This window comes from Monodon monoceros, unplaced genomic scaffold, assembly GCF_005190385.1.
Source record: "Monodon monoceros isolate NGI ecotype Baffin Bay Population unplaced genomic scaffold, NGI_Narwhal_1 Super_Scaffold_15, whole genome shotgun sequence".
In the NCBI taxonomy this organism is placed as follows: domain Eukaryota; kingdom Metazoa; phylum Chordata; class Mammalia; order Artiodactyla; family Monodontidae; genus Monodon; species Monodon monoceros.
In genome coordinates this window covers 88,700,638-88,727,970 of record NW_021703771.1, presented here as the reverse complement: position 1 = coordinate 88,727,970, position 27,333 = coordinate 88,700,638, and the positions used below count along the sequence as shown (strand labels likewise).

General features: G+C 41.5%; 2 protein-coding genes across 7 annotated transcripts; one reads left to right on the top strand and one right to left on the bottom strand.

Annotated features, from left to right (window-relative positions):
- Positions 1 to 1,084: 1,084 nt before the first annotated feature.
- On the top strand, positions 1,085 to 7,875 carry PDCD2 (programmed cell death 2). Of its 3 annotated transcripts, none has more exons than XM_029223851.1 (6): positions 1,085 to 1,418; positions 1,973 to 2,215; positions 2,580 to 2,711; positions 4,668 to 4,771; positions 5,932 to 6,045; positions 7,316 to 7,875. In XM_029223851.1, exons 1-6 carry the CDS (start codon positions 1,136 to 1,138, stop codon positions 7,472 to 7,474), a joined length of 1,035 nt encoding a protein of 344 aa, XP_029079684.1. In that variant the 5' UTR covers positions 1,085 to 1,135; the 3' UTR covers positions 7,475 to 7,875. The 3 variants fall into 3 exon arrangements, with proteins under 3 accessions (XP_029079684.1, XP_029079686.1, XP_029079685.1); XM_029223853.1 differs by having other exon boundaries at positions 1,103 to 1,220; positions 7,316 to 7,565; XM_029223852.1 differs by lacking the exon at positions 2,580 to 2,711 and having other exon boundaries at positions 1,122 to 1,418.
- Positions 7,876 to 11,379: 3,504 nt separating this feature from the next.
- TBP (TATA-box binding protein) lies at positions 11,380 to 27,246 on the bottom strand. 4 transcript variants are annotated; one of them, XM_029224384.1, is made up of 8 exons: positions 27,217 to 27,246; positions 22,961 to 23,164; positions 20,317 to 20,708; positions 17,328 to 17,415; positions 15,279 to 15,370; positions 14,065 to 14,232; positions 12,772 to 12,866; positions 11,380 to 12,077 (listed from the first exon to the last, which is right to left on the bottom strand). In XM_029224384.1, the coding sequence occupies exons 2-8, from the start codon at positions 23,012 to 23,014 to the stop codon at positions 11,998 to 12,000; spliced, it is 969 nt and encodes a 322-aa protein (XP_029080217.1). In that variant the 5' UTR covers positions 23,015 to 23,164; positions 27,217 to 27,246; the 3' UTR covers positions 11,380 to 11,997. The 4 variants fall into 4 exon arrangements, with proteins under 4 accessions (XP_029080217.1, XP_029080215.1, XP_029080216.1 ...); XM_029224382.1 differs by lacking the exon at positions 27,217 to 27,246 and adding an exon at positions 25,856 to 25,945; XM_029224383.1 differs by lacking the exon at positions 27,217 to 27,246 and adding an exon at positions 25,856 to 25,941 and having other exon boundaries at positions 22,961 to 23,161.
- Between the last annotated feature and the right edge of the window lie 87 nt (positions 27,247 to 27,333).

Below are 27,333 nucleotides of genomic sequence, written 5' to 3'. Positions count from 1 at the left end.
CTTTTACCTATGGAGAAGGCCTGGACTTAAATCTACATAACAAACATACCCTTGTTTACTATGCACTGCCTGATGACCTCCTTTAACTGGCTTCCCCCCTCTCCCAACACCTTTTGTTTTTTAACTGAAGATGGTATATAAGGGAGATTAGGTCATTTCCTGAGTTAGTTTTCCTGGTGTTGACCTGAAACAAACAGCCAGATATTTCTCCAGCAAATATGGGTTTATTCTCAGGATCGGGAGAAAATCACAACTTGGAGGTCTGCAACCACAGCAAGGCACATGAGCATCCCCATGAGTCAAGGGAAGGAAGAGGACCCTGGACAGGCTATAGCAAACAGTACACAACTTTTTATTGGCTGAGTCCTTGAGTCCTGGCTCAGTCCTTTCCTGAGGCCAGGAAATGAGAGTCTTTCTTCTCACTGTGGGTCTCCGCAATTGCGGTAACGCATGAGAGCTCTCCGTTCTGGTCTCCCCGTCCTATTTAATTGAGGTTTCTGCTTATTAATTTATACAACACTAACCCCCAACTCTTAGCCCTTGGCCCAATCCCTAAACCCAAACCTAACTCCTAACCCTTAACTCTAGGCCCTAACCCCTAAGCTTATCCCTTCCCCACCATCCTAAACCCTCTCCCTAACTGCACCCTTCACGCCACCCTCCGTCCCTTTCCTGGATCAACTGGGCGAATGACATTTCTGAATCTTTCAGCATCTCCACCCTGCCTCTCCCCGCCACCCTACAGCCCCGCCTCCAGGGCTCAGGAGGCGACTGGGGTCATCCGCCCCTAGGTGAGCGGATATGTGCTCCCAGACCTAGAGCGTTCAACAGCGTCTGCAGGACGTGCCCAGGCCGTCAGGAAGTCAGAGAGCCCGCGCTCCGCTGCACTTAGCTCACCTAAACGCCCTCCAAGACCTCCACGTGACCCCCGGGGACTCAACCGGCTTCTCGCCCCTGCCCCAGCAACCAATCGTAAGTCAGGGACAACGAAGCCGGCCCACGCCAGGCCTCCCCATGGCCCCGCCCCCTCTCCACTGCCGTCCAATTGCTTCTGGCCGGCCGTCCTCCGCGCTTCCACGCCGACTTCCGCTGTCGGCGGCGGGGCGGCAGTTCGAGGGGCCTGATTCCTGCACCCATGGCATCCGGGAGCGTCGGGCTGGCTGAGCTGGGTTTTGTGGAGGCGGCGCCGGCGTGGCGGCTGCGCAGCGAGCAGTTCCCCAGTAAGGTGGGCGGCCGGCCGGCGTGGCTCGGCGCAGCCGGGCTGCCGGGGCCCGCGGGGCTGGCCTGCGCGCTGTGCGGCCGCCCACTGGCCTTCCTGCTGCAGTTGTACGCGCCGCTTCCGGGCCGCGCCGACGCTTTCCACCGCGGTCTCTTCCTTTTCTGCTGCCGAACGCCACCGTGCTGCGCCGGCCTACGCGGTGAGCGGCCCGGGGCCCGGGTAGCGCGTGCGCGGTGAGCGGCCTGCGGCCCCGGTCGCGCGTGCGCTGCCTTGCTCGTGGTCAGGGCCCAGGGACCGTGCAGCCTCCTCTGCGACCCCGCCGCGGGCCTCTCCCCTGTACCCCGCGAGCGTTTCCGGGGGTGGGGGTGAGTTCCAAGGGCTCGCGCCTTCTTCGACCCCAGCTTTTTGTTAATCAGTCGGTAGTGGGTATTCAGATAATAGAACCTGTAATTTTTCGGAAACCTGGGTTCCAACACGTTGCTCATATGTATGTAGTCTGACTTAATGTTACTTTTGTTACTAATTTGAACAAGCTCAAAGAGCCTACTTAGTTGTATGGACTTTAAAAAGTTTCTCGTTTTCACTCTTATTTTTTCTTCCTTTCCAGCAAATAAGCTTTTTGAAAGCAAAAACTTTCTATTTTTCTTTTTAAAAAATGACTGTTTTTTCAGTCCTGTGTGAAGGCTCAAATATTTGAATTGCTATGTTGTTTTATTTAAAACATGTGTAACGTTTCTCCTTCTCTCTCCTTAGTTTTTAGAAATCAGTTGCCTAGGAGAAATGACTTCTATGCCTATGAGCCACCTTCTGAGGATCCTCCGCCAGAGACAGGAGAATCCGTGTGCCTCCAGCTCGAGTCCGGTGCTCATCTGTGCAGAGTTTGTGGCTGTTTAGGCCCCAAAACATGCTCCCGATGTCACAAGGCTCATTACTGCAGCAAGGAGCATCAGACTCTGGACTGGAGATTGGGACATAAGCAGGCTTGTACACAAGAAGGTCAGTCAATTCTGTTTTTATTTTTAAATCTGAGCTCAGTTTCATAGTGTCTGTCAGGCCAAATCTTTCATTTTGAGGATAAACGTTAACATTACAAAAGGTGTAATACTTTTTAAAGCTTTGATTAACTAGTGACATAAACACCTTTATGAAGAAGGAACTGTGAGGTCTTGCCCACTCACGTCCCAGCCTAGCTTTAGTATAGTCATTTAATTTATGAGCCATAATCTAAAATGCTGGAGCTACATATGTTAATTACTAGGGAAAACTGTTATGACATGGAATACACTTCAGATATAGGAAATTATTTGACCTTCCAAACTAAATGATTACTAATGATGCTAGTTACCTTACTTTGTTTCAGGTGATTTGGACAGTACAGTTCCAGACCACAGCTTCCTTTTTCCAGAATTTGAAATTGTAATAGAAACAGAAGATGAGATTATGCCTGAAGTTGTGGGAAAAGATGATGAATCAGAGATTATAGGTAGCATGGGTAAGGAATCAGTTTCAAAACTCATTCATTAAATATACACTACTATGTATAAAATAGATAACTAATGAGAACCTACTGTATAGCATAGGGAACTCTACTCAGTGCTCTGTGGTGAACTAAATAGGAAGGAAATCTATAAAAGGGGATATATGTATAAGAAAAAAAAGGAAAAAGGTGGGGGGAAGAATAGTGAATCTAGTTGAAGCAGAGAGAAAGTAGAGGGTCAAGTGTCCCAACATTCCAGCCTCAAGGGACATGTTGTCACCCATTTCAGGGGACACTGACGGCCTGCCATGGAGACCTAGGGATTAGAGAACCAGTTTGGAGACACCCGTCTTAGATCATTGCTAAGACAAAAAACGTTTTTCTGTTTAACTAACATATGAGAAGATTCAGTGCCAGATGTTTAAAAGCACCTAGGGAGAGGGATGCTATGTTTGTTGGTGGGTAGTAGTGTTAGAGAGTGTGCTTTGGGGAAGAATTCACTGATGAAGGAGTCTGATAGAAAATTTCCAATAACAGGTGAGAGAGAACTCCCTGTATTGAGTGTCCAGTGAAATGAAACCATGCTGTATCTAAACTGGACAGTGCATGCCATTGATCCACACTGTCTCTACTCCCTCAGACATGGGGCCAATAAAGTAATAAGCAATAGAAATGTAAAAAAAAAAAGAATAAAAAAACTCTTTCATTAAGTGATTAAATATAATGCTTGAAAGGAAGGGCTCAAGATGCCAAGAAGAGAAGCACTGATAGGAAAAGGCAACTCACTTGGGAGGCTGCAACCTATACTTTTCAAATATTGCCTCATTTGAAGATATCCTTTCTGTACTTCCCTCCTTGGCATATACAGGAGCGTTCTGGTTCCTGTAAAGGTGTCAGAGGAAGTATCCGGGTGGTCAGCTGGGTGGGGCTGCACAGGATGCTGGAAACTTGGGAAGTTTATCTGGCTCCAGGATTTGTTTCTCTGATTGAGATGGTGGACATGAGAGTGCCTAGCAGTGTTTGGTGGGCAGCAGGGGGCCCTTTTATCTGGCAAGTTTCAGATACTTGATTTCATCAGTTACCTCAAGGTTATCATACTCTGGAGCAGTGCCTGTGCTGAGACTGAGCCGTAGCCAAAATTTATCCAACACTTACTCTGTACCACGGGCCTTTTGTGCGTGATCTTACTAAAGTCTTGACATCAGAACAATATGTTAGAAACTCTGCCCCATTTTGCAGTGAGGAATTTGAGGTTCTGGGTATAACTTGCTTGGTCGTATAACTGACTAAAGTTGTTAAGTTCTAGAACTGAAGTTTGAGCTCACGTCTTACTGACTCCAAAACTTGAGCTCAAAATTTAGATTTCAGAATCTAAATTAAATTTTGGATTAGAATGTCAGCTTACTGGCTTACAGTTCACTTTCAGGGTATCAGAAATATCTTCTGAGTTACAAAGACTCGATCCTGTTGGGGATGGCGGTGTTTCAGGTAGCTGAGATTCCAGAGGTGAGTGTGAAGGAGTGAGCTGGTAGGGTTAGGGCATGTGATGACTGAATGAGTGTAAGGGAAAGGAGAGATGAAACATGAAGAGATTGGAAGTAAGAGTCCAGATGGGTGAAGGACACTAGTGATAAGCAGGGCTCATATTTTTTGGGTGCCCTTTTGTGTGCTGGGCACAGCAGTCCTCAGACTGGGACTTGGGGTCTGTTCTTTTAATTTGGAGTTTTAAAGAGAAGCTCTTACGAGGAGCCGGCATAGTAATAATGCTTCATGGAGTACCTGCAAAGTCAGATGGTCTTAAAGCACAAACATTAATGAATTAAAATAGGAAAGCCTGTGGAAACATCTGGCCTTCACTGTCTGATTTAACACTAAGTTGGTTGTTTAAAACTGGCTTCCCTCAGCATGTGTTTATTGTCCAGACATGGAGATTATTCCTGTTGCATAATAGTTATGTTGATAATTTTTTAGGTGAAGCACCTGAGGAAGAACTGGATTCCATGGCAAAACATGAATCTAGGGAAGATAGAATTTTCCAGAAGTTTAAAACCAAAATATCCTTTGAACCAGAACAGGTAAAATAGAATTCATATACAGCTCCTTCTGTTCTTTTCAGGTGGTGGTTTAGGGGTATCCATCGCTGGGGGCCCAGGTTTGATCCCTGGTTGGGGAACTAAGAAACCAACCTGCAACTTTAGCACAAAGACCACTGTGGTTTTGTGAAAAGAATAATGGGTTTTGCTGTTATGAAGAATTCTGGCTTCTTGAATTACATATTGACCTTCTGATGTAATTGTATCTACAGTGTGGGGAAAAAAAAAAAAGAGTGGTTTTGAGGATTAAGGTAGATTGTAGACTCACAGTAAGTATTCAGCAAATGTTTCCCTTTGCCTCTTTTCTTCCATTAACTTTATTCCCCTTAACTTCCCTTACCATAAACATAAATCACTAAAGAAGACAGCTAAATTCCCATAAGTCAGTCGCTAGAGCAAATAAACATCCAGGAGCTTATAGGAAGAGTAGGTCTAGGTCCTAAATACTGAGAAGGTAGTTTTTAGCAACGCATATGCTTTTAACAAGAAATATCGAGGAAAGTCACTCATTTGTTATATAAGATGTTATAACAAAATTTACTTCTGTTTTATTTAAACACTGTGGCTCACTTGGTATTTGTTCCTTTAAAAATTGTTAACTAAGTTTCCTTATATCTGTGTGAAGGTAAGCACAGACCCTGGGCTGCATGTTAGGTTGACAACCTGGTGATGGGGAAATAGGATTATTGTTAGTCTCTTCACAAAATAGTCATAGGATTCAGATTCTAACCATATTGACATCTAAGAAAAATAATTTGGATATCCTGAATCAGATAAGCTGAAACAGTCCCTTTGATCAGGGGCCCCAAACCCTGGGCCAAGGACCGGTACCGTGAAGCTTCAGCTGCCACTCCCCATCGCTCGCATTCACGCCAGAACCACCCCCTTCCCCCTCCCTGTCCGTGCAAAAATTGTCTTCCACGAGACAAAACCAGTCCCTGGTGCCAAAAAGGTTGGGCACCGCTGCCTTTGATGACACAGAACGGTCTTAATTGTGCCCAGTGGAGGGGCGCACGGGGACAGAGTAAAGTGGTTTTCAGATGAGCGTTTCATCAATCGTAAGAGTATGTACAAAGCTTCTCTAGATGATCCTCAGATCACATGAGATGTTGGTGATTTAAACTGATCCTTATTGATTTTAGATTCTCAGATACGGCAGAGGGATTGCCCCCATCTGGATCTCTGGTGAAAATATCCCTCAAGAAAAGGATATTCCAGATTGCCCCTGTGGTGCCAAGAGAATATTTGAATTCCAGGTATGACCTTAAATAAGTACTATTTTAGTACTAAATCTTATTTAGTACTATTTTAGTACTGATTTATAATTTTAAGCATTAAAAAACTTTGCCAAAGTAACATATGTATATGGGTCCCTATGGTGTTATGGAAGGTTCCCTATAATGAAAATCAGTAGTTTCCTACCCCACCTTAGGGCTTGTTACAAGGAGGGAATTATCTTTTACTGGTTATCTGGTAGTTATTTCTATCTTTAAATAGCATGCTTTTTCTGAGATTTATCAGTTTACTAGTTTTTTAGACATCTGTTGACTGACTTCTGCAGTAGTGAGGATTTAAATGTAGTCACTCACACCATCTAGACCATCGCCCACTTCCCAGTGTGGTTAGGGTCAATATTATTTTAGTGCCTCTATTGTTACCTTTGTAATTTAAAATAATATACCTTTTTTACAATATTTGACTCTCTCCTTTGTGAGAGTGTTTCAGAACGCTTACTCTGTTTAGTCTTGGTTTGTAGATTTGTTAGGAGAACAAATTAATGTAATCATTAAGGTAAACCCCCCCCCGCCCCCGCAAGAAGTTGTTAGCATCAAAATCCGTTTGGGTTGGGCGGAAATGCTCCTGAATTGTGGATTCACTAATCTTATAAAGTGATATTTGTTTCTTAGGATAAAAAAAGGATTTTTGTGGACTGATCCAAAACTAATTGGTTCTTACTGCCAGAGCTCTGACTGACGCCCAAGATGAGCTGACGGTGGTTATATAAAGCAATTTGATAACAGTAGTGGCAGTGCTGGCTCTTACTCTTTCCCATGAGACCACTGACTCCTAAGACCCATTTCTAGTCTATACAAATACATCAATAGATTTCCTTTTTGTATTCTACTAGGTTAGTGTTTCTTCAGAGTCATAGGAACAGCATCTGCTATTCAGGTTGTAAATAACCCAAAATAAGAGTTGCCCAAAGAGAAGCCTCATCCCTATTTTGTGGCATATTATTAATAAAAAAATAATTAGGTTAACAGCCAGGTCAAATAGATCAGCTGATCTTATTATACTTAGGAACTTCTTTCTTAAACGAAAAAGAAAGACACCAAATAGAGAGGGACTTTAAAGAAACATAGTTGCAAAGTATTTTTAGATTGTTAAGTATGTTAACACCATTAATGTCTGTAATCTTGCTGTGGAGATGGAGAGACCAGGATCCCCAGGAAGGTCTGGTCTGTTGAAAGCAGACTGTGCTCATCACCGCCAAGGAGCGCTCTGACTGTGCCATCCTTTTCCCAGGTCATGCCTCATCTGCTCAACTACCTGAAGGCCGACAGACTGGGCAGGAGTGTCGACTGGGGCGTCCTGGCCGTCTTCACCTGTGCTGAAAGCTGTGGCCTGGGCACTGGCTACACAGAGGAATTTGTTTGGAAGCAAGATATAACAGATACCGCCTAAAGACAACTGTGTGAAGCCTCAAAATATTCATCATCTCTTAGACCTTCCAATTCCATTTCTAGGACTTTATCCTAAGGAAATAATTATACCAGAGATACACAAAGATGTTGTTTTAGGTGTTGTGTATCTGTCCAGCAGGAGGCTACACAGTCTTAATGATACAGACTTATATGCACATCAAGTAAGATAAAGATGCCAAGGTACCATTGTAGATGGTATTCATAGTATGCTATTTTTGTAAAAATATTTATACACATGTATGTACACCAAAAATATCTGGAATGAAATGCACTAGGTGTGAACTGGTTAACTGAACAGTGGGACTAAGTGACATGATCTTTTTACTTATATGTATATTTCTTTCTATAATAAAAATGGGTTATGTGCCTAATTAAGTCAAACCATCACTCAGAGCATTTCTCCCCTAAAATTTGCAAAGTTAAAACAAGGAGAAAAATATTTGGGTAAAACCCCAGGAGACTTCCTGAGTTCAAAGAGAAGCTCTACTTCAAAACTGACTGGTCAGCCAGTGGCACTGCTTATAGACCAGAGACTGAAAGGTCTTCTCTTTCCATCTCCCCATCTCACAGCACTGTCCACATGGCAAGTAAACCCAAATAAGGACAGGGAATCAGCCACTGGAATTTCCCTGGGTCAGCCTGAGGGAAGGCTCTGAGGTAGTTTTCAAGTGAGGGATATTGTTTCCGATGCCTCTGTTTACACAAGCAGTTCCTAAATCAATGCCATCAGCCATGCTAAGGCTCCCTCCAGCCCCAGGTGATTTATACTTGTGATAATTCCCAATTCTCTTAGTGCTGGGCAGGCTTCACTGCTGCTAAGGCAAACTTAGAGACATTGCTGTTGATCACTGCGTGAAGACCAGCAGCTAGTTCTGGTAACATCCCTGCTAACCCTGAAATGCACTGCCACCATAAACACATCTTTTTGGAGGTAATATCACTTGCTAATATCACTGACTTGGCTATTTCACTATAGTTTTTTATTAGGAAATCCTGGCCTTTTAGTCCATATCACGTGTGTGTGGATATGTATGTAATTTATATAAAGATAAATAAAATACTGGACTAGTGGGGCCTTCATAGCCCAAACTATAAATCAGAAGTTTGCCCCAGTAGGACAGCATCCTGACTGCGAAGGACTTTTTAAGCAAATTGTTTAGGGTCTGTCTATTTGGAGAGATCCCCAGATTATGTAGACATTCTTGCAGGCATGTTGGTAACCCACCAAGCTATCCTTTAGGTGTGTATCCCTGCCAAGGTCTGGAGATGACAGCAAGTTCACCGGGCATTTCCATTTGGAGACAGACTTCCAGCACTGACTTGGCAACCATGTCCAAAAAAGCAACTAGTTGAAAATAACTAAAACAAAAATAAGAAAATTTAGATAAATAAAAAAAGCAACTCAGTTGCCTCTAGATATGTCAAGACATTTAAAAACCTTCATGCCAACCATGAAATGACTGACACGTCTCACCCAGCAGCTGCTCCTGCGGAGGACATCAATCACTACTGCCAACCCATGCATGCTGTCCCCCAAACCTCTGCTTGGCCCAGATACTGCCTGACCAGGCAGCTCACCCTACTGTAGAGAGCAGTGCATTCACCTGTCCTTTTCTGATACATTGAATGCTGGTCTCATCATCCTTTGACAATTCAGAGATCACAGCAAAGAAAAAATGTTTCAGTGCTTTTGATATTCATATTAGTGGTAGTGTTCTGTTATTCTAACTAACTCATCACCCCATGTGTCTTTAGAAATTAAGGGTTCTCAGCGTAAAATAATATAGAACTGATCAAATAAAAACCCTGTAGTCTGAATCTGGACTGGATATATTAGTACGAACTCATGAGGTATTTTATCTTGAAAACTTTTAAAGGGAAAGAAGCAAGCATTTATCCTGCTATGTGAAAGAAGTATATAACTATATAAAAAAGTATTCTAACAAATCATGAAAAAAATAATTAGAAATTTATCTTTTGCAACCCACTAATGAATTAGTGGATCAATCAGAAGACGCCAATCAGACATTAAATCCCTAACAAACACTACTTACAGTCTTTACAAAGGGATCAAGCCTTTAGATGCAGTCACCCACCGGCAGGAAATGCAGAGAACAGAGGGACATGCTGGCTGCACCATCCTGAGTTTGCAAATAGCAAGACAGACTGTAAGAAACTACTAGCCAAACAGCCTATAAATTTCCTTAAATGAGATGGCAGGGGAACTTAAGGAATAAAGCAGACATAAAAACATCAATTTATTAAAATGGAAGACTAACCTATATTGGTGTTTAGGTAATTACTGTAAAAGGATAATAATGGTTATTTGGGTGGGTGGTGTGGCTGGACTGGTGCATAAGGAGTAAGAAGAATTCAGTAAAGTGACTGGAAATAAATCTATCAGCAATAATTTTAAAGTCTTATGAAAAATGCCATTAATAACGAACTAAAATACTTAGGAATTAACTTTTATGTAATGTAAAGCCCTATATGAAAAAAATTACGAAACTTTACTGAAGAACCTAAAGGAAGACTCACACGTGGGGAAACAATTCTTTCTTGAATAGAAGGAGATTATACTGGACTGATGTCTTTCCAATTCATCCATACATTACTGACATCACTGATGACTGGAAAATGCAAGAAAAGGGCACCTCATACACCATGTTCTCTCTGGACTGTAACCTGGTATGGATCTATCAAAACCTAGAATGTATAAATGCTCTTAATACAGTGACTCCTCTTCTAGGCATGTTACTACAGAGATACCTGTACTTATCCACAAATACACATAAAAGGATGTTCCCTGCAGCACCTGTTTATAATAGTAAAACACTACAGGTAACGTAAATGACCATAATTACGGAAATGGTTAAATATATAAACTTGTGTAACCATCAGATTACACCATCAGATTACATCATGTGGCACCATCAGATTCCATTTCATGGCAGTATGTTTGTCATGGAAAAATGTGTATGATATAGTGACTAAAAAAAGGAAGCTATAGGGGCTTCCCTGGTGGCGCAGTGGTTGGGGGTCCGCCTGCTGATGCAGGGAACACGGGTTCGTGCCCCAGTCCGGGAAGATGCCACATGCTGCGGAGCGGCTGGGCCCGTGAGCCATAGCCGCTGAGCCTGCACGTCCGGAGCCTGTGCTCCACAACGGGAGAGGCCACAACAGGGAGAGGCCTGCGTACCGCAAAAAAAAAAAAAAAAAAAAAGGAAGCTATAAAATCAAACATATGCTTTACTATTTTTTCAATATGATAACAAAAGCACCCCCAAAAGAAAAAAACCTGAACAGAAGAGGGCTGGGGAGGTACCCACCAATCTGGTAGTTAACCTGGGGAAACAGACAGAAGGGAGAGGAAGGAAGAAACTTTCTGGTTTCTGAAAAATATTTTTACAATTAAAAAGAAAAACACACACCCGAACAATGAACCCCAAGAACTTACACGTGCTCACCTGATATTCATGAGAAAAACACACCTCACCAGTCAGTGGACGACCCCAGCTCTAACACTGAAGGCCTTTGGCTTAGAGCCCGTGTTTGCCACTTAACGGGCTCTGTAACCTTGGGCAGACCCTCAGCTGGGGCCTACCTTACCCTACTTGTGAAAGAGGAACAAAACCTAGCTACAGCTTTTGTGAGAAGGCAACATATCTGGGAAATGGGACGTGCTCAACGTATGGGACGTAATAAACATGTTTTTGAGCAACTTAAAATTTTCAGACAATTCTTCCATTTTCACTGCAACATACAATGAAATGTTGATTGAAACAAACAACAAGCAAGCAAGCAAGCAAACACACTGAAATGGTTTCAGGCATTATATCTAAAATACGACTTTTTAAACAGTATGATCACATGAATCTTACAAAGTTTCATTTATAACATCAATCTAACACTTTTATAAACAGCATTTATTGTACAGAGTACTCTGAAGGAAGAAAAATATGTACAGCCATTTGTTTTCATTAATACATTTCTATCCTGTCCTGCAATACTGGAAAGGCGGAATGTGGCACAAAAATAACCCATAGGAGTTACAAATTAGAAAACAACACTTTTTAAAAAGATTTTTACTTTTCTGGTAGAAATATAAAAACTGTGGTTTATGGGGAAGAAATTAAACAAAATAAAGTCCAATCGATTGTTGAGGTGGCTTTAACACTTAAAGTTTTGTCCCTTAAACCAACTTGTCAACAGCAGTAAGTGTTTAAAATCTAAATATAAATAAACGGGCAGCGCTGCCCAAATAGCAGCACAGTTCGAGCAACTTACAGTAACACTTCGGTGTTCTCTGTGCAGAAATAACGCCCCCTTCCTGGCATCCCTATGGGGTACACGTGCAGGGGAGCTTCACCTCGTGCTGCAACCTACAACCAGACATCCATCCTCTCATCACATGGGGCCGTCCACAACACCACTAAATGTACCAGAACTGATTTGTTTTAAAAAAAACAAGTGGGTGGGGGAGGCAGGAGTACATGACAGCCATTACGTTGTCTTCCTGAACCCCTTTAGAATAGGGTAGATGTTCTCAAAGGCTTCATAAATTTCTGCTCTGACTTTAGCACCTATGAAGACAAGTTGGAGTAGAGAAGAATGTGAAACGGCATTTCTTAACATAAAACCACAAGCACAATTCTCTCCACACCTAGTAAGACAGATGCATTAAAACATTAACGATGGACCCTTGTCATAATCGTATTTCTGTTTTTAAGGTGGTATTTTTTTAAGTTGGCTTTTTAAAAAAATTACAAAAGCAGCGCCCCAGGTGACTCCAGCCTCCTTCCCCACAGTCTGCCCATGTGACTGGTGTTGGTCTCTGGACTGTGTCAGAACCCAGCAGGGCAGCAGTGAGAGTGGCTGAATCTTATTCTCCCAATCGCTGCCTTCAAACAAGCTCTTTTGAATCTTCCTTTGTTGTCACAAAATGATAATGGTGATGAACCCCAAAGTTTTAGACAATGGTACCCAACTTAAAACGCCATCTGTTATGCTATAATGCCCACCTCCCCCTTCCCCACCAAGGTCATGCTTCAGCTGAAGAACCAGCAGGGCTGTGCTCTGACTTCCCTCGGCTCACCCCCTCTGGTGGGTGTGTTCCCCATCAGAAGGTTAGGGTCAGGGGAAGACAAAAAAGGGGCAAAGCTTCTTTACAAGTCACTAGTCAACTGTCCCGACACTGTGATATTACTTCTTAGCACTGAGAAAATGCCATTCTTCACACTTTCCAAACTTCGAACACTACTTCCTGTTGCAACTTACCTGTTAATACAACTTTTCCAGAAACAAAAATAAGGAGAACAATTCTCGGTTTGATCATTCTGTAGATTAAACCAGGAAATAACTCTGGCTCATAACTAGAAGGAAAATGGCAAAAACAGTTTAGAAATTAACAGCTACTCAGGCCTTTAGAAAAAATGGGGACCTGAACAAGGGAAAACACTGGGTAAGCAGCAAACTAATGAGGAGGTGAAGCCCAATTCTTGAGGAGCGTCACAGGAGAGAGTGCTCAAGTGAGGCCGACTTTGTAACTGGCACTTGAAGACCAACTAACTCTATTTCTAATGAATCTGGATTTCCTGACATAAGAACAAGAGCTTTATAAATATGTTCTATAGTCTCTGACCTTTATCAAGTTTCATTCTGGACAAGCTTACACCGACTTACAAGAGCCCAATAATCATTCATTTATAAGATCTGACAGTCACAGTTTATCTTCTAATCATTCACATCTCATCTCCTTAAACTGAAATATCTCTAGCTGTTAACTCTGTTCAGGCAATTTAACCAAAGTGATAGAAAAGATACTAGTTGGAGACTGAATCTTTCCCTGACTATGTTGTCTGACTAAATGCACTATTGGTATGTTTTATTCTAATGCTAGTAATCTCATTTTCTTAGTTAGAGAGACTGAAAACAGTTAGGATGTGTGACTCTGTTTAACCTAGTGGAAAATTCAAGATAGGCTTCTCTGAGGAAGAGATGCTAGGGTTGATATGTGAAATGCCAGTGGGACTTTCCTAGGTGAAAAGTGAAATAAGAGTGTGCCAGGTATAAAAGTGGGATGTGCAAGGGCCCTGGTGCAATAAGGGCATGATAAGCCTTGGGGGTGCTACGAGCAGAGAGGCTGGAGAGGTGGGCAGGGACCACCTGCCTTGTAACTCTTCATCAGGAAGTAGCAGGGAAAATAAATGTTGACTAGCACAAAAGATTCAAACAACTGGGGAAAAAACTGATACAAGAGGTTGTGGACTTTGTTCATGTATTTAAAATGTATTTAGTGAGCAATAAAATGATAAAACATACAGAAGGGGAATCAATTTCATCCCAGTAAAGGGGACTTCTGGGTGTCGTTAAGTGAAATGACAGGGAAGTAGGAGTCTGGTGAGAATAATAGGTGTTACCAAAGACATCAGGAAGAAACTTCAACATTAAATATACCTATATCATTTGTTCTTACATACTAATTAGTTTGCACGTTTTATCATGAACAATGTTTAAATAGATTATAAATTAATTGTTGCCAAAAGCAATCACAATCCATTTCAGACTCACCTACTGAACTGTTGGTGGGTAAGCACAAGGCCTTCTAACCTTATAGGGAACTTCACATCGCAGCTCCCCACCATATTCTGAATCTTGAAGTCCAAGAACTTAGCTGGAAAACCCAACTTCTGTACAACCCTGGCATATTTTCTTGCTGCTAGTCTGGACTGTTCTTCACTAGGGAAAGAAAAAGTGAAATATTCATACTCAAAGACAGCTAAAATAATTATTTAGATGAAAAACTTATAAAAAGTCCAAATTAGGAAAGATATTTTATAAAGTGTAAACTGATCACCCCTTCCAATAAAGAAAAGCTCAACAGACATTAACAGTTTTATGTACAAAGTATTCCTGTGTCCTTGACAGAAAACGTAGGCCTACCAAAATGAATCCCTCTTCAATTCACCAAATTACTGATAGCCCTAGATTTTTTTAAAAAAAAATAGTTATTTATTTATTTGGCTGTGCCGGGTCTTAGTTGCAGCACACGGGATCTTCATTGCGGCACACGGGATCTTTAGTTGCGGCATGTGGAATCTTTAGTTGTGGCATGCAAACTCTTAGTTGCCACGTATGGGACTTAATTCCCTGACCAGGGATCGAACCCAGGCCGCCTGCATTGGGAGCACAGAGTCTTAAGCCACTGGGCTACCAGAGAAGTCCCAACAGCCCTAGATTTTATACGTGTGAAACATAATATCATCATCACCATTATCATTAATATTATTGTATTTTAGCTCACAAATTTCTACTGAGATGAAAACTAACAAGCTTCATTTGGATAGGAAAATAATGATGAGACTTATACTCAAAGAATGCATACACTAATTCCTCTTTTATGTCAAGTCTTTCTTTATCCATTCCTAGAAGTCATCTCTTGGACAAAACTATGACTTAGCAGGGCAGGGCTCATGTAACAAAAGCATAATGATAGCAGTATCATCGTCGACAAAAGGCTCTCAAGTGCAGGGTCATGAATGACAAAAATGAGGCATGCATACATGCTGAATTGTATGGAAATAAGGTGATAGCATACACCCTAAACTAATGCCTGGTTTTAAGAAAATGAAGTTACTGCTGTCTAAAAGTGATGAGAATCAACTATTTTAATAAGAAAGCAACAATAACATTTTATTAAAGTATTAGCCTAACACCTAGAAACCATGACACAACCATTTCTTTCATAACATACAGACCAGGACAATGAACTCCTTTAAACCCACCTCTTGGCTCCTGTGCACACCATCTTCCCAGAACTGAATATCAGTGCAGTGGTCCGGGGCTCTCTTATCCTCATGATTACAGCAGCAAACCGCTAAAACAGCCAGAGACAATAGTTAATGATGTCATGCCAGACTGCTGACTTCTGTCAGGAGAACCAGACAATGAGAAAAAACACCCCAAATAGTAAGAAGGGGGCTTCCCTGGTGGCGCACTGGTTGAGAGTCCGCCTGCCGATGCAGGGGACACGGGTTCGTGCCCCGGTCCGGGAAGGTCCCACGTCCCGCGGAGCAGCTGGGCCCGTGAGCCATGGCCGCTGAGCCTGTGCGTCCGGAGCCTGTGCTCCACAATGGGAGAGGCCACAACAGTGAGAGGCCCGCGTACCGCAAAAAAAAAAAAAAAATAGTAAGAAGGACCTGGTACTTAGACAGTTATCAAGATATCTGTCATGTGTTTCCATACAGGGCTCCCTTACATCACCATGTGCCACACGTCTTTTGCATATGGAGCAAGCACACAAGTTGTGACTCTAAGGCGGCTGGACCAAGATCTCTGTGTTCTGTCATACATATCCCAACACCTGAAGACAAGGAATATTTGCAAAAGTATCTTTCTTTAACTATAAATTTTGTTTTATTAATTTTTTTAGGCAAATCTACTGATAAACCTTTTCCACCTCCAGAAGGAATTAATAAATCAGATTACAAGCATATCAACGCATAGTGACGTTACCTCCCGTTTCCAATAGACTTTTAGAAACTGAATTGGTGGATTGGCATTTATATAAATGTAATGGCCTCAGTGACTAGGTTACATGATATAAAGCAAAAAATTAGTTTCAAAATAACTGAAATTTTAATATCTGCTATCTAATTACACATGAAAAAATTCGTATTATTTCTAATCAAGATCACTCTTTGACAAATTAGATTGCTTTCACAATTTTAGTTTAAAAACTACTATATGTCTTCTCTCTGATTTTACCACCATGTAAAAATGCTAGCATTATATTCTAGTTTATACAAGTCCCAGGAAATGCCTAATTATTTTGCATTTCCTAAATTCCCTCTACTGGTTTTATTGCTTGGATAACTAATATCATTTCATTAGAAAAAATTATGTAAAATCATGTATTCAACTTAATAAAATTATGACAAAAGATTCTTATAATGCTACATTCATATGGACTTTCCATATGCATTAGGCTGTTTTTTTTAAAAATAAATTTATTTATTTATTTTTGGCTGCGTTGGGTCTTCATTGCTGTGCACGGGCCTTCTCTAGTTGTGGCGAGCGGGGGCTACTGTTCATTGCGGTGCGCGGGCTTCTCATTGCGGTGGCTTCTCTTGTTGCAGAGCACGGGCTCTAGGCATGCGGGCCTCAGTAGTTGTGGCTCACGGGCTCTAGAGCGCAGGCTCAGTAGCTGTGGTGCACGGGCTTAGTTGCTCCGCGGCATGTGGGATCTTCCCAGAGCAGGGATTGAACCCAGGTCCCCTGCACTGGCAGGGGGATGCTTAACCACTGCGCCACCAGGGAAGCCCTAGGCTGTTATCTTAAAATCAGAAAACTTGTAGGTATTTTTCCCTTAATCTTTTTATTATAAAAAAATCGGCAGTTATACAAAGGTAGAAAATACAATAAACTTCTTGTACTTATCCAACTTTAACAATTATTAAATTTGGCTAATCTTGTTTCATCCATATGTCCCTTTCCCAATTCTCCAACTGGACTATTCTGAAGTAAATTCCAGGTAGCATGGCATTCTATTCTATATAGTTTTCAAAACATAAATGGGATCATACTATATATTTTGTTCTGTAACTTCACATGATCCCCTCACAATGGATATGTCAAACTTTATCTTGTGGACTGCTGTATTCCTAGAGTCTCTTACTTGGCAGCTATTCAATAAAAATGCTGCATATTTTGCTTTAAATCCTTGTTTTGCTGGTGTCAACAAACTTAAACACAACATATTCTTTTTGATCTAGAGACCTTTGGAAGAAAATTCTGTATTATTATAGTCTGAAATACATTAAAATTGTTCTGACCTTGGGATTATATTCAGCATTCCGGGCACGAAGTGCAATAGTCTTCAGGTCAAGTTTACAACCAAGATTCACTGTGGATACAATATTTCTGTAAGAAATTAGAAAAGAAAACATGATTATTTACTGTTAGTGTTAGATGATTACTTAGAAATTGTATTCTTTCATTATAACTAATTTAATGAAATTTAATGAGATTAAATTAGTTTAATTTAAACTATCTTAAATTTTTTAATTAAAATTTTTAAAAATTGCTGACATTTATTAAGTGTTTAAACAAGTACCAAACACCATGCCAACATTTTACAAAGATAATCTCACTTAATACTTACAATGCACTATGAAGTAATAACTATTAGTACTGCCATTTTCAGATGAAGAAGCTGAGGCTTAAGTGGGGGTAACTTGCTCTGTATACACATGGCTCCTAAGTGAGGTATGACTTTCTCACTTCTCTCAAAATAAGTATCTTTTGGAAGAACAAAAGTTCAATTATCTTTGACAAAGGAAGAAAACCAGCTTTTTCCTCTGATTAACCCTCAGTAAGTCAAGAAAAACAAACATCACCATTTATATTATCTGGGTCCAATGAACACTTTTCATTTTTTAATATTCTTATATAATTTTATAAATAACTTATAAATGAGTTGTAACATCACTCTCTTGTGAATACTGATCCCAGATTGCAAATACATCTCCAACTGTTCCAGCTCATGGCTGCGTCTGGGTCTTTTTTTGGCACTGTCAAAATGCAATACCTTTGAAAACTTGATGGCTCATAATTAGGTTGAAAAGAGGTTGGGTGTCTTCTTTAATACACAATTGTAATGCCAGTTAGGTTGATCAACTCAATGTTCTCATTTCTACATCACCTATTTCCTTCCAATCAATTTTACATACACAAGTTCACAGAACTTTCTTATAATCTATTTTATTTGTGTAGAATTGGTAGTAACATCCCTACCTCCTTTTCTGATTTTAGTAATTTGAGTCTTCCCTTTTTTTGTTAGTCTAACTAAACGTTTGTTGATTTTTTTCAAAGAACCAACCTTTTGTTTCATTGATTTTCTCTACTGTTTTTCTTTTCTCTATTTCATTTATCTCTGCCCTAATCTTTACTATTTCCTTCCTTCTGCTAGCTTTGGGGTTAGTTTGTTCTTTTTTCAGTTGTAACATTAAGTTATTGATTTGAAATATTTTTGTTTGTTTGTTTGTTTTTTGGCTGTGTTGGGTCTTCGTTTCTGTATGTGGGCTTTCTCTTGTTGCGGCGAGCGGGGGCCACTCTTCATCGCGGTGCGCGGGCCTCTCACTGTCGCGGCCTCTCTTGTTGTGCAGCACAAGCTCCAGACGCGCAGGCTCAGTAATTGTGGCTCACGGGCCTAGCTGCTCCGCAGCATGTGGGATCTTCCCAGACCAGGGCTCGAACCCGTGTCCCCTGCATTGGCAGGCAGATTCTCAACCACTGTGCCACCAGGGAATCCCTCTTGTTTTTTAATGTGATCATTTGTAGGTATAAATTTCACCCATAGCACCACATCTGCTGCATCCCATATGTTTTAGTATGTTGTATTTTTGTTTTCATTTGTCTCTAAGTATTTTCTAACTGCCCCTATGATCTTCAATCCATTGGCTGTTTAAAAGTGTGTTATTTGGACTTCCCTGGTGGCGCAGCGGTTAAGAATCCACCTGCCAAGGCAGGGGACACAGGTTCGAGCCCTGGTTCAGGAAGATCCCACATGCCATGGAGCAGCTAAGCCCATGCACCACAACTACTGAGCCTGCACTCTAGAGCCCACGAGCCACAACTACTGAGCCCGTGCACCACAACGAAGAGTAGCCCCTGCTCGCCGCAACTAGAGAAAGCGTGCGCATGCAGCGACAAGCAGCCAAAAATAAAAATAAATAAATAAGTTCGTAACAAAAATAAATTAAGAAAATACAAGTATGTTATTTAATTTCTACAATCTTGTGAATTTTCTGGGACGCTTTGTGGAATACCAGAAATATTACGGTGTTGGCGAGAAACAAACACCCCATCTGAACTAGGTAGAATTTACGATTTAAACCAAAGGTGCAAACTTAAATGCACATAGGAGCCAGCTAAGTGTTAAAAGACAATAGGGTATGGTGTTTATAGAGGTGAACTAACAAGTGCTTATCTTTCTAAAACCATTAAGATTAAAATTATTTTGTTTTTAAAATTGTGTCAGATCAAACAAACACCCAAGCAAGATTTAGGCCACTGGATAAGAGTCAGGATCCATGGCTAAACATTACTTAGTTCTAAAAATGATCAGGAATGACTTACAAGAAAACTGGGTAACATAGTTGTTACAAATAACCCCTGATATGGCCATAAACTTCCTAAAGGCAAAAGCTATATACTTCTCGGTGACAGATATTTAAGAATATTTGTTTGTTTTTCAGGAAGGAGAAATTTTCCCTACCCGTCCCCTACCCCCCAGTTCTGTTACATACAGGACCTAGTTCAATTAGATAGAAAAATACATTTAGGACAAGAACAGCCATCCTCAGCTTGTGGGAAGGGCACAGTTCTTCAAAAATTTACACGCAGCCCTTACAATGACCAATGAAGGAAAACAAGGACCACTATGAACTATAATGATTCTGTGACTAAGTAATTAATCTTCCCAAAAACTAAAAATATCACACGGGAAGGAGACTACATAAAGCTTCATTTGGTAAATCAGCTATAGCGAAATGTCTACAATAACAATAATGCAATCTAAATTGGACTTCATTGGCCCAAACATATAAGCACAGCTACTAAATTTCGGAAGATGTTATGAGAGCCTTTTACTGGGGGCACTGACTCACTAAGACAGCTTCCCTTTTCTTTTTAAAGCGAGTTTTGATGCATGATCGCCATTAGTGCCACACAAATAACTCAATCCATCTGAGAACAAAGAACAGCAGCACAGTTCCAGGGGACCCCTCCAGGGCAGGGAAAGGACGTACAACAAGTACTCACTGCAGCTGCGGCACAATCCCAGAGCTCTCCGAGGCTGGCGTGGCAGGGGTGATGGGGGTCATGGGAGTCATGGGGGAGGGATACAGGGGAGTGGTGCCCGGCAAGGGTGCGGTCGTAAGAGTCTGTGAGTGGAAAAGCTGTGGTGTCTGGCCGGAGGCCCCCTGGGTCGCCTGCTGGGAGGTCGACTGCTGAACGGCTGCCACTGCCGCCTGCTGCTGCTGCTGCTGCTGCTGCTGCTGCTGTTGCTGCTGCTGCTGCTGCTGTTGCTGCTGCTGCCTTTGCTGTTCTTCCAAAATAGACAGACTGCTGGTGCTCTGAATAGGCTGTGGAGTCAGTCCTGTGCCATACGGCATCATCGGACTAAAGATAGGGATTCCAGGAGTCATGGCCCCCTGTGGGAAGTTAGGAGAACAATGGGTTAGGCTGGCTGGTGTTTGTGTCTGTAGGACTTGGCTGGTAGAACAGCAGGTGAGATTTGCAAGGACTTGGCTGGTAGAACAGCAGGTGAGATTTGCAAAGACAGGCACCTTCCGAGTACAAAGGGGGTTATATAGCAGTAATGGGAGGAACTTGCTGTTCTTACACACATCACTTTCTTCTTCAGCATAACACAGTAGGTAAGAGCTTAGGATGTGGAAGCAGACCTGGGTGTGAAATCCAACTCTGCTACTTACAACACGTGAGAATTTAAGGAAGCTCCTTAACCCTTCAGCCTCTAGAGGATAACAATGCTTTAAGACTTAGAAAAAATCGAGAACTTCTACTCTTTGAAAGATACCATTAAGAAAATTAAAACTTGGGACTTCCCTGGTGGTCCAGTGGTTAAGAGTTAAGAACCTGGCGTGCAATACAGGGGACGCCGGTTCGATCCCTGGTCAGGGAACTAAGATCCCACAGGCTGCGGGGCAACTAAGCCCATGTGCCACAACTGGAGAGCCCGAGTGCCGCAACTACAGAGCCCATGCGCTCTGGATCCTGTGCACCACAATTAGAGAGAAGTCCGTGTGCCACAAGTAGAGAGAAGCCCACGTGCTGCAACGAAAGATCCCATGTGGCACAACTAAGACCCTATGCAGACAAAAAAATAAAATAAATATTTTTTTAAAAAAAAGAAAATTAAAAATTAAGCCACAGACTACGAGAAAACATCTACCATACATATATCTGAGAAAGAACTCATATCCAGACTACATAAAGATCAAAATTCAATAAAAGATGAAAAAACAGACCAATAAAGAATGGGCAAAAGATGTGAAGGACATTTTACAAATGAAGATCTATAAATAGCTAATAAGCACTTGACAAGATGTTCAAGATCATAAGTCAGAGGAAAATGCTTGTACTTCTAGAACGGCTGAAGTAAAAACCCAAGGGCCGGTGAGCACGTGGAGCAACTAGAACTCTCACGTGTCGCTGGCAGAGCCTCAGAACATGCTTTCTTATAGAGTTAAACATGCACGTACACAATGACCCAGCAATCCCACTCCTGAGTACTCACCCAAGAGAAACAAAAACATAGCCGACACGGAGAAATGTACACAAACGCAAAGCACCTTTATTCACAACGGCCCCAACATGGAAACAACCCTAATGTCAGCAACTGGAAAATGGACAAACTGTCGGACACCCATACAACAGAGTGCTACTTGGTGATAAAAAGGAACTTGCTGATACACAAAGAAGACAGAAACAAAAAAAGCATACACTGGTATGGTGCCATTTGCATGATATTCTAGAGTAGGCAAAACTATCTCTAACTCTGGAAAGCAGATCATTAGTTGCCTGGAGCTAGGGGAGTGACTGCAAATGGGCAGGATGGGACTTTTAGGGTGACTGAAATGTTCTATAACCTTCACAGGTGCATACACTTATCAAAACACATACTTAAAATGGGTGTTTTTTGATTTCCTGGTGGCACAGTGGATAAGAATCCACCTGCCAATGCAGGGGAAACGGGTTCGATCCCTGGTCTGGGAAGATCCTACACGCCGTGGAGTAGCAAAGCCCATGCGCCACAACTACTGAACCTGCGCTCTAGGGCCCACGTGCCACAACTACTGAAGCCCACACACCTAGAGCCCATGCTCTGCAACAAGAGAAGCCACCACAAGAAGAAGCCCGCGCACCACAACGAAGAGTAGCCCCCGCTCGCCGCAACTAGAGAAAGCCTGCGCGCAGCAACGAAGACCCAATGCAGCCAAAAATAAATAAAATTAAATCTTAAAAATAATAGAGTGTTTTTATTTAAGTATGTAAACTACACTTCAACAGAAGTTACTTAAAAATTTAAAAGTAGCTACATTATTTGGAACCTTAAACATAAAAATGAAAAGAAAACTAGAAGATAATTTGGTTAGAGTTATCTCCAAAATCAAACACCCTATAATCACTCAGACCACTTTCATAAGTGCTTATCAAAAGATTAAGTTTTACAAATACACATTTTAGCCTCCAAACAACTCCCCAAATCAAACACTATCATGTTTGTTCAAAGCCTAATAGAACTTCTCAATGAAATAAAGGAGGCTTAAAAAATATAAATCCATTTTCAACAACAGATGGTTAAATTCCCTTGCTTCCCTTTTACACTGTCTCTAACAATGCAGATTCTGTCCTACGTGTACCCTCCCTCCAGTTGTATTACCTGAGGGGAGGCCAGGCCCTGGGCATAAGGTGGGAGGCTGTTGTTCTGATCCATGAGGTTCACTTTCTTCTTGGCAAATCAAAAACCTTTGGACTGGGAATCACCTCAGCATTCAGTCTTTTCCTAGAGCATCCCCAGCACACTCTTAGCGACTTCCTCAACTCTCTGGGTTATCTTCATGCACACCAAGAAACAGTGATGCTGCTTTGAAAAAAGTTTGAAGTTTAATGTAAGAATACAGGTAAGCTATACAGTCTTATAAACCAGTTTCATGGTTAAACAAAAAACAAACAAAGAATGAAAAAAACCAACGAAACTATTTTGGAATATATTTCTTTTTACCTTACAAAGCTGAAATCTTATTCCTTCCACATTTCCTGTGACTGCATGCAAAATTGCCAACAGAACAAAAATTGTTTTTTTATGTGTTTAATTTATGGTCTTACAATGTTAAAAATTAAAGTACATAATCAGCATTAAAAACTTTTGGGGAAAAACACCCAGGGAAAACAAATTCCTAAGGAACCTGTCATATCTGAGTAGAAATATTTATTATGCATTGTATACACAGCGCTATTAGGCTAAATTCAAGTTTTAAAATATTCTATTCAGCATTCTATCCTCTACAATGTCTTGGGCATTAAGTTTAATAAATTTTGAATTGGATCCAATACACTTTAGTGTGCTCATTTATTGAGCAACTACTTTAAATAAAACACTGTGATAGAAGCCGTACAGACATAAAAATAAACATCATGTTTTTATATATGTAATAACTTTAATTCTTCAGAACACATAAATACAAACTATGCCTGTATCTGGCTTTCCTTAAATCATGTCTTTACTGGCTACACGTTTGAAATTTCTTTTAGTCAAAAGAACCGAGTGACTGATGAACTACCTTTTATTGTTTAGTTCAGATGGACTCCTACCGTGCTCTGGATTGCTGTGAGAACTGACCGATTCAAACAGGACTGATTAACACCTCAAGAACAGCATCTAATTATCACACAGTAAGCACAGGATAAATGTTAGCTATTATTATTAGATTTCAGTTTAAACATTACCATCTAATAAGATATTCTCACACAGAACTTACAGATCTTAAAGTTACAAGTTATATGTCAAAGACACACGTGTAACTCAAGCATGTACTGGTACAAAATAAGCACTCAGAAAGAATCTGATAATGACTTTGAAAGGACAAAGGACCCCAAAGACTATATATCCTACATATTCATCAATGGAAAACAGACCAAAAAAAAAGAGAAAACTCTGCTTCAGAAAACATCAGACATATAAGAAAATTATGCTCTTTCAGACATTGTTATCCTCTTACAACAACAGAAGTGCTGCAAATATAAAAATGAAGAGGCATTTGATCCCTGGCATCAAAGAGTTCAATTTGAAGGATTTGTGAATAATCACTGCAAAACTTAAGTGCTATAATAGCAGATATGCACTATGCTAAGCCCCTTGAGTGACGAAATCAGCAATATATGTCTTTGTAATCTCTGTACTTAGTACAGGGCCTGGCATATAGTATGTGATCATGAATGAATGCATACATGCTACACAAAAGAAGACAATATAACTGCCAAGTGTTTTGAAAAGTATATTCATAAAGCAGGGACCATATGACTTGGGTCTAGCAAGGTGAGAAGGAATTTACATTCAGCATTTCAGGCAGAAGAAAGATGAAGCAGAAAGAGACAAACACTGAAAGAGCACGCAGTATGCAAGCAACAAATTTAGCATGACTGCATGGAACGTTCCTGCAGGGGATGAGACAGCAAATATAAGTGAGGTCACATTATCAGGATTCTAAGTCATTATTACATAAGCAATATGAGCAGTGACAAGATTCTGAAGTGCACCATGAGTAGATCTACTTTGGCAAGAGTGTGGATGAATTCCAATAGATAAAACTGGAGGCTGGAAGTTCGGTTTAAGACTCACTGCTGTGGTTCAGGCAAGAGCTAATGAGGGCAGGATTTAAACCACTCATTAATATGGCTACAGATTATCCAGAAACTGGTGGCTCCAGACCCCTTTTTACAAACTAAGTCTAGAGAATAAATCTGTGGAACTAGGTTGAGGCCTCATGTAACCATTTTCAGAGCTCATCTCTCACTCCCAGTGATGGAACTGACCATCTTTCCTCCCCTGTGTCATTAAAACCGCACAACTATTACCGCACTACTGTATCCTCACAAAAGAGAGTTGTTTGCAGAATCTCCTCATGTTTTGGTCAAATTCGATATTTTTTGTAAATAATCACTGATAAGGGAAAAGACTCAATTAATTCTGCATAGCCTTCTAGTGACTGCATATGTAAATCAAGCATAATCTTTTCAGAGACGCCTACCTGGAGTTTTAAACGAGAAAACCACACAGTCCAGGGCCTAGGGAGGGAGACCTCGTAAGGAAAGTGGTGTGTATTTGTATCTTAACGCTCTAGCGTGCCTGAACTCCCCGGCCTCTGACAAAACGTTAAAAAGTCTCAAGCGCAACTTTATTATAAAACCACCACTGCTGGTAGCAAAACAGGTGGGCACAGGCCAGGATGAATCTCCCTTTCAATATCGAGAGGAATTAACGGATGGCAGGACATAAAGACTCCGCGTCTTGGATGCGCGGGACTGTCCTGTCTCAGGCCCCTCCCAGCACCCTGCACCACACGCTCGTACAATGGGAAGCCGCTTTCGAACTACGGCAGAGGAAGGCACTCGGTGGGATAGGCAGCCGGTACAGGCCGAAGCTGCGGCAGCACGAGCGGGAGGAACAGCCCCCGCGCGGTGTCCCCGTCCATTCCGCGCCTCCTCCCACCATCGGGCCCCGCTGCAGCGGTCACCTCTACACGAAACCTCAGAGAAAAGCTCAAAGGGCTGTTACCTGGAGTCACTGCAGAGACAACTAACAGTCGTCGAAAACGACGTTAAGCCGCAAACGGCCGAGGCGCCCGCTACGGCGACCGTTCCCGACCCTACAGAACTCCTGGCGCGCGTTGTTAACGTCACTTCCGCCAGTTCCGCCCTCGGCTTCGGACGGCTGCCCACCGTGGAGCGCGGGCCATGGGAAGTGTGGGTGTTGCATCACTTCCTGTGATTTGCGGGGTATTCGGCTTAAGGGAAACAAGGGGCGGGGCGGAGCTCTTCTGCCTTCCGGCGAGGCCACCCTGTCAGAGTATTTTACGATTGGTTGTTGCCGGATGTAGTAGGCAAGACTGATTTTTAAATGTTGACTGTTTAAACCGACTAGCGGTGTGACATTTAGCAAGTTACCAGACCTCTCCGCCTCAGTTTCTTCGTCTGTAGGATGCAGTAATAATAGCACGTGTCCTCTAAGGACTGTGAGATGGATTAAGGAAATGCATGAACAGTGCCTGGCACATGGTAAGCATGTTAGCTATTCTCAAACATGTAGAATGATAAAACAAAAAAAAACACACCTGGTTTACAAATTCGATTATATTTTAATTCTGCTGCTACCATCTTATGCAGTATTTTCACATTGGTCACAAAGAGACTATAGGTAGTTGGACCCCAGAGTACCTCTCCTATGGCTCATTTAGGCATAATTACATGTTGTAATGCTTGTTAATTTGCTTCCTTTGTACTTAATATAATCAATGAGGTTGTGAGCTCCTTAAGGATAGGAAATGTTTTACAGAATTTTTGTATCCAGGCCAGTACCTGAATAAGTACAATACTTCTCTGTCCATAACCATCAAAGAAAATCCTTTGTTTAAATAAAGTATGGGGAAAGTTTTAATTAAAAAAGTACTTTTCAAAAATCTTCTCTGCTTCCAGAATTGCATGTATATATCAGACAGTCCATTCTATATTAGCCAGCTGCTTGTCTGCTTTTTTACATAACATTTTAAAATTGTAAAATATAATATTCATATACAGAAGTACATAAACCCATGTACAGATTAACAGACGGTATTAAATCAAGTAAAGACAACCAGTACTGCCAGCACCACGACCCGTCCCCAGCCACACATGCCCTTCCTACTCACTGTGTACTCCTAAAGTATATAGTATGTATTCTTTTGCTCAACGTTAGAAGACTTATCCATGTTGACGTGCCTTCGCTCTAGCTGAAGTAGGTTAATTTTTTTGCTGTGACACATCCCTCAGTTGCTTTATCCATCCTGCAGTTTATGGACATTTAGCTCATTTCTACTTTGGGGCCATTAAGAACAATGTTTTATGAACATTCTTACACGTCTTTCTGGCCAGGGTACATACCTCGGCGTGACACTGCTGGGTCATGATGCGTGTGTATTTTCAACTATGCCAAGTCATGCCAATCCCTGTTCGAAATATGGCTGTACCAATTTACGCTCCAATAGAGTCTTCGAGCTT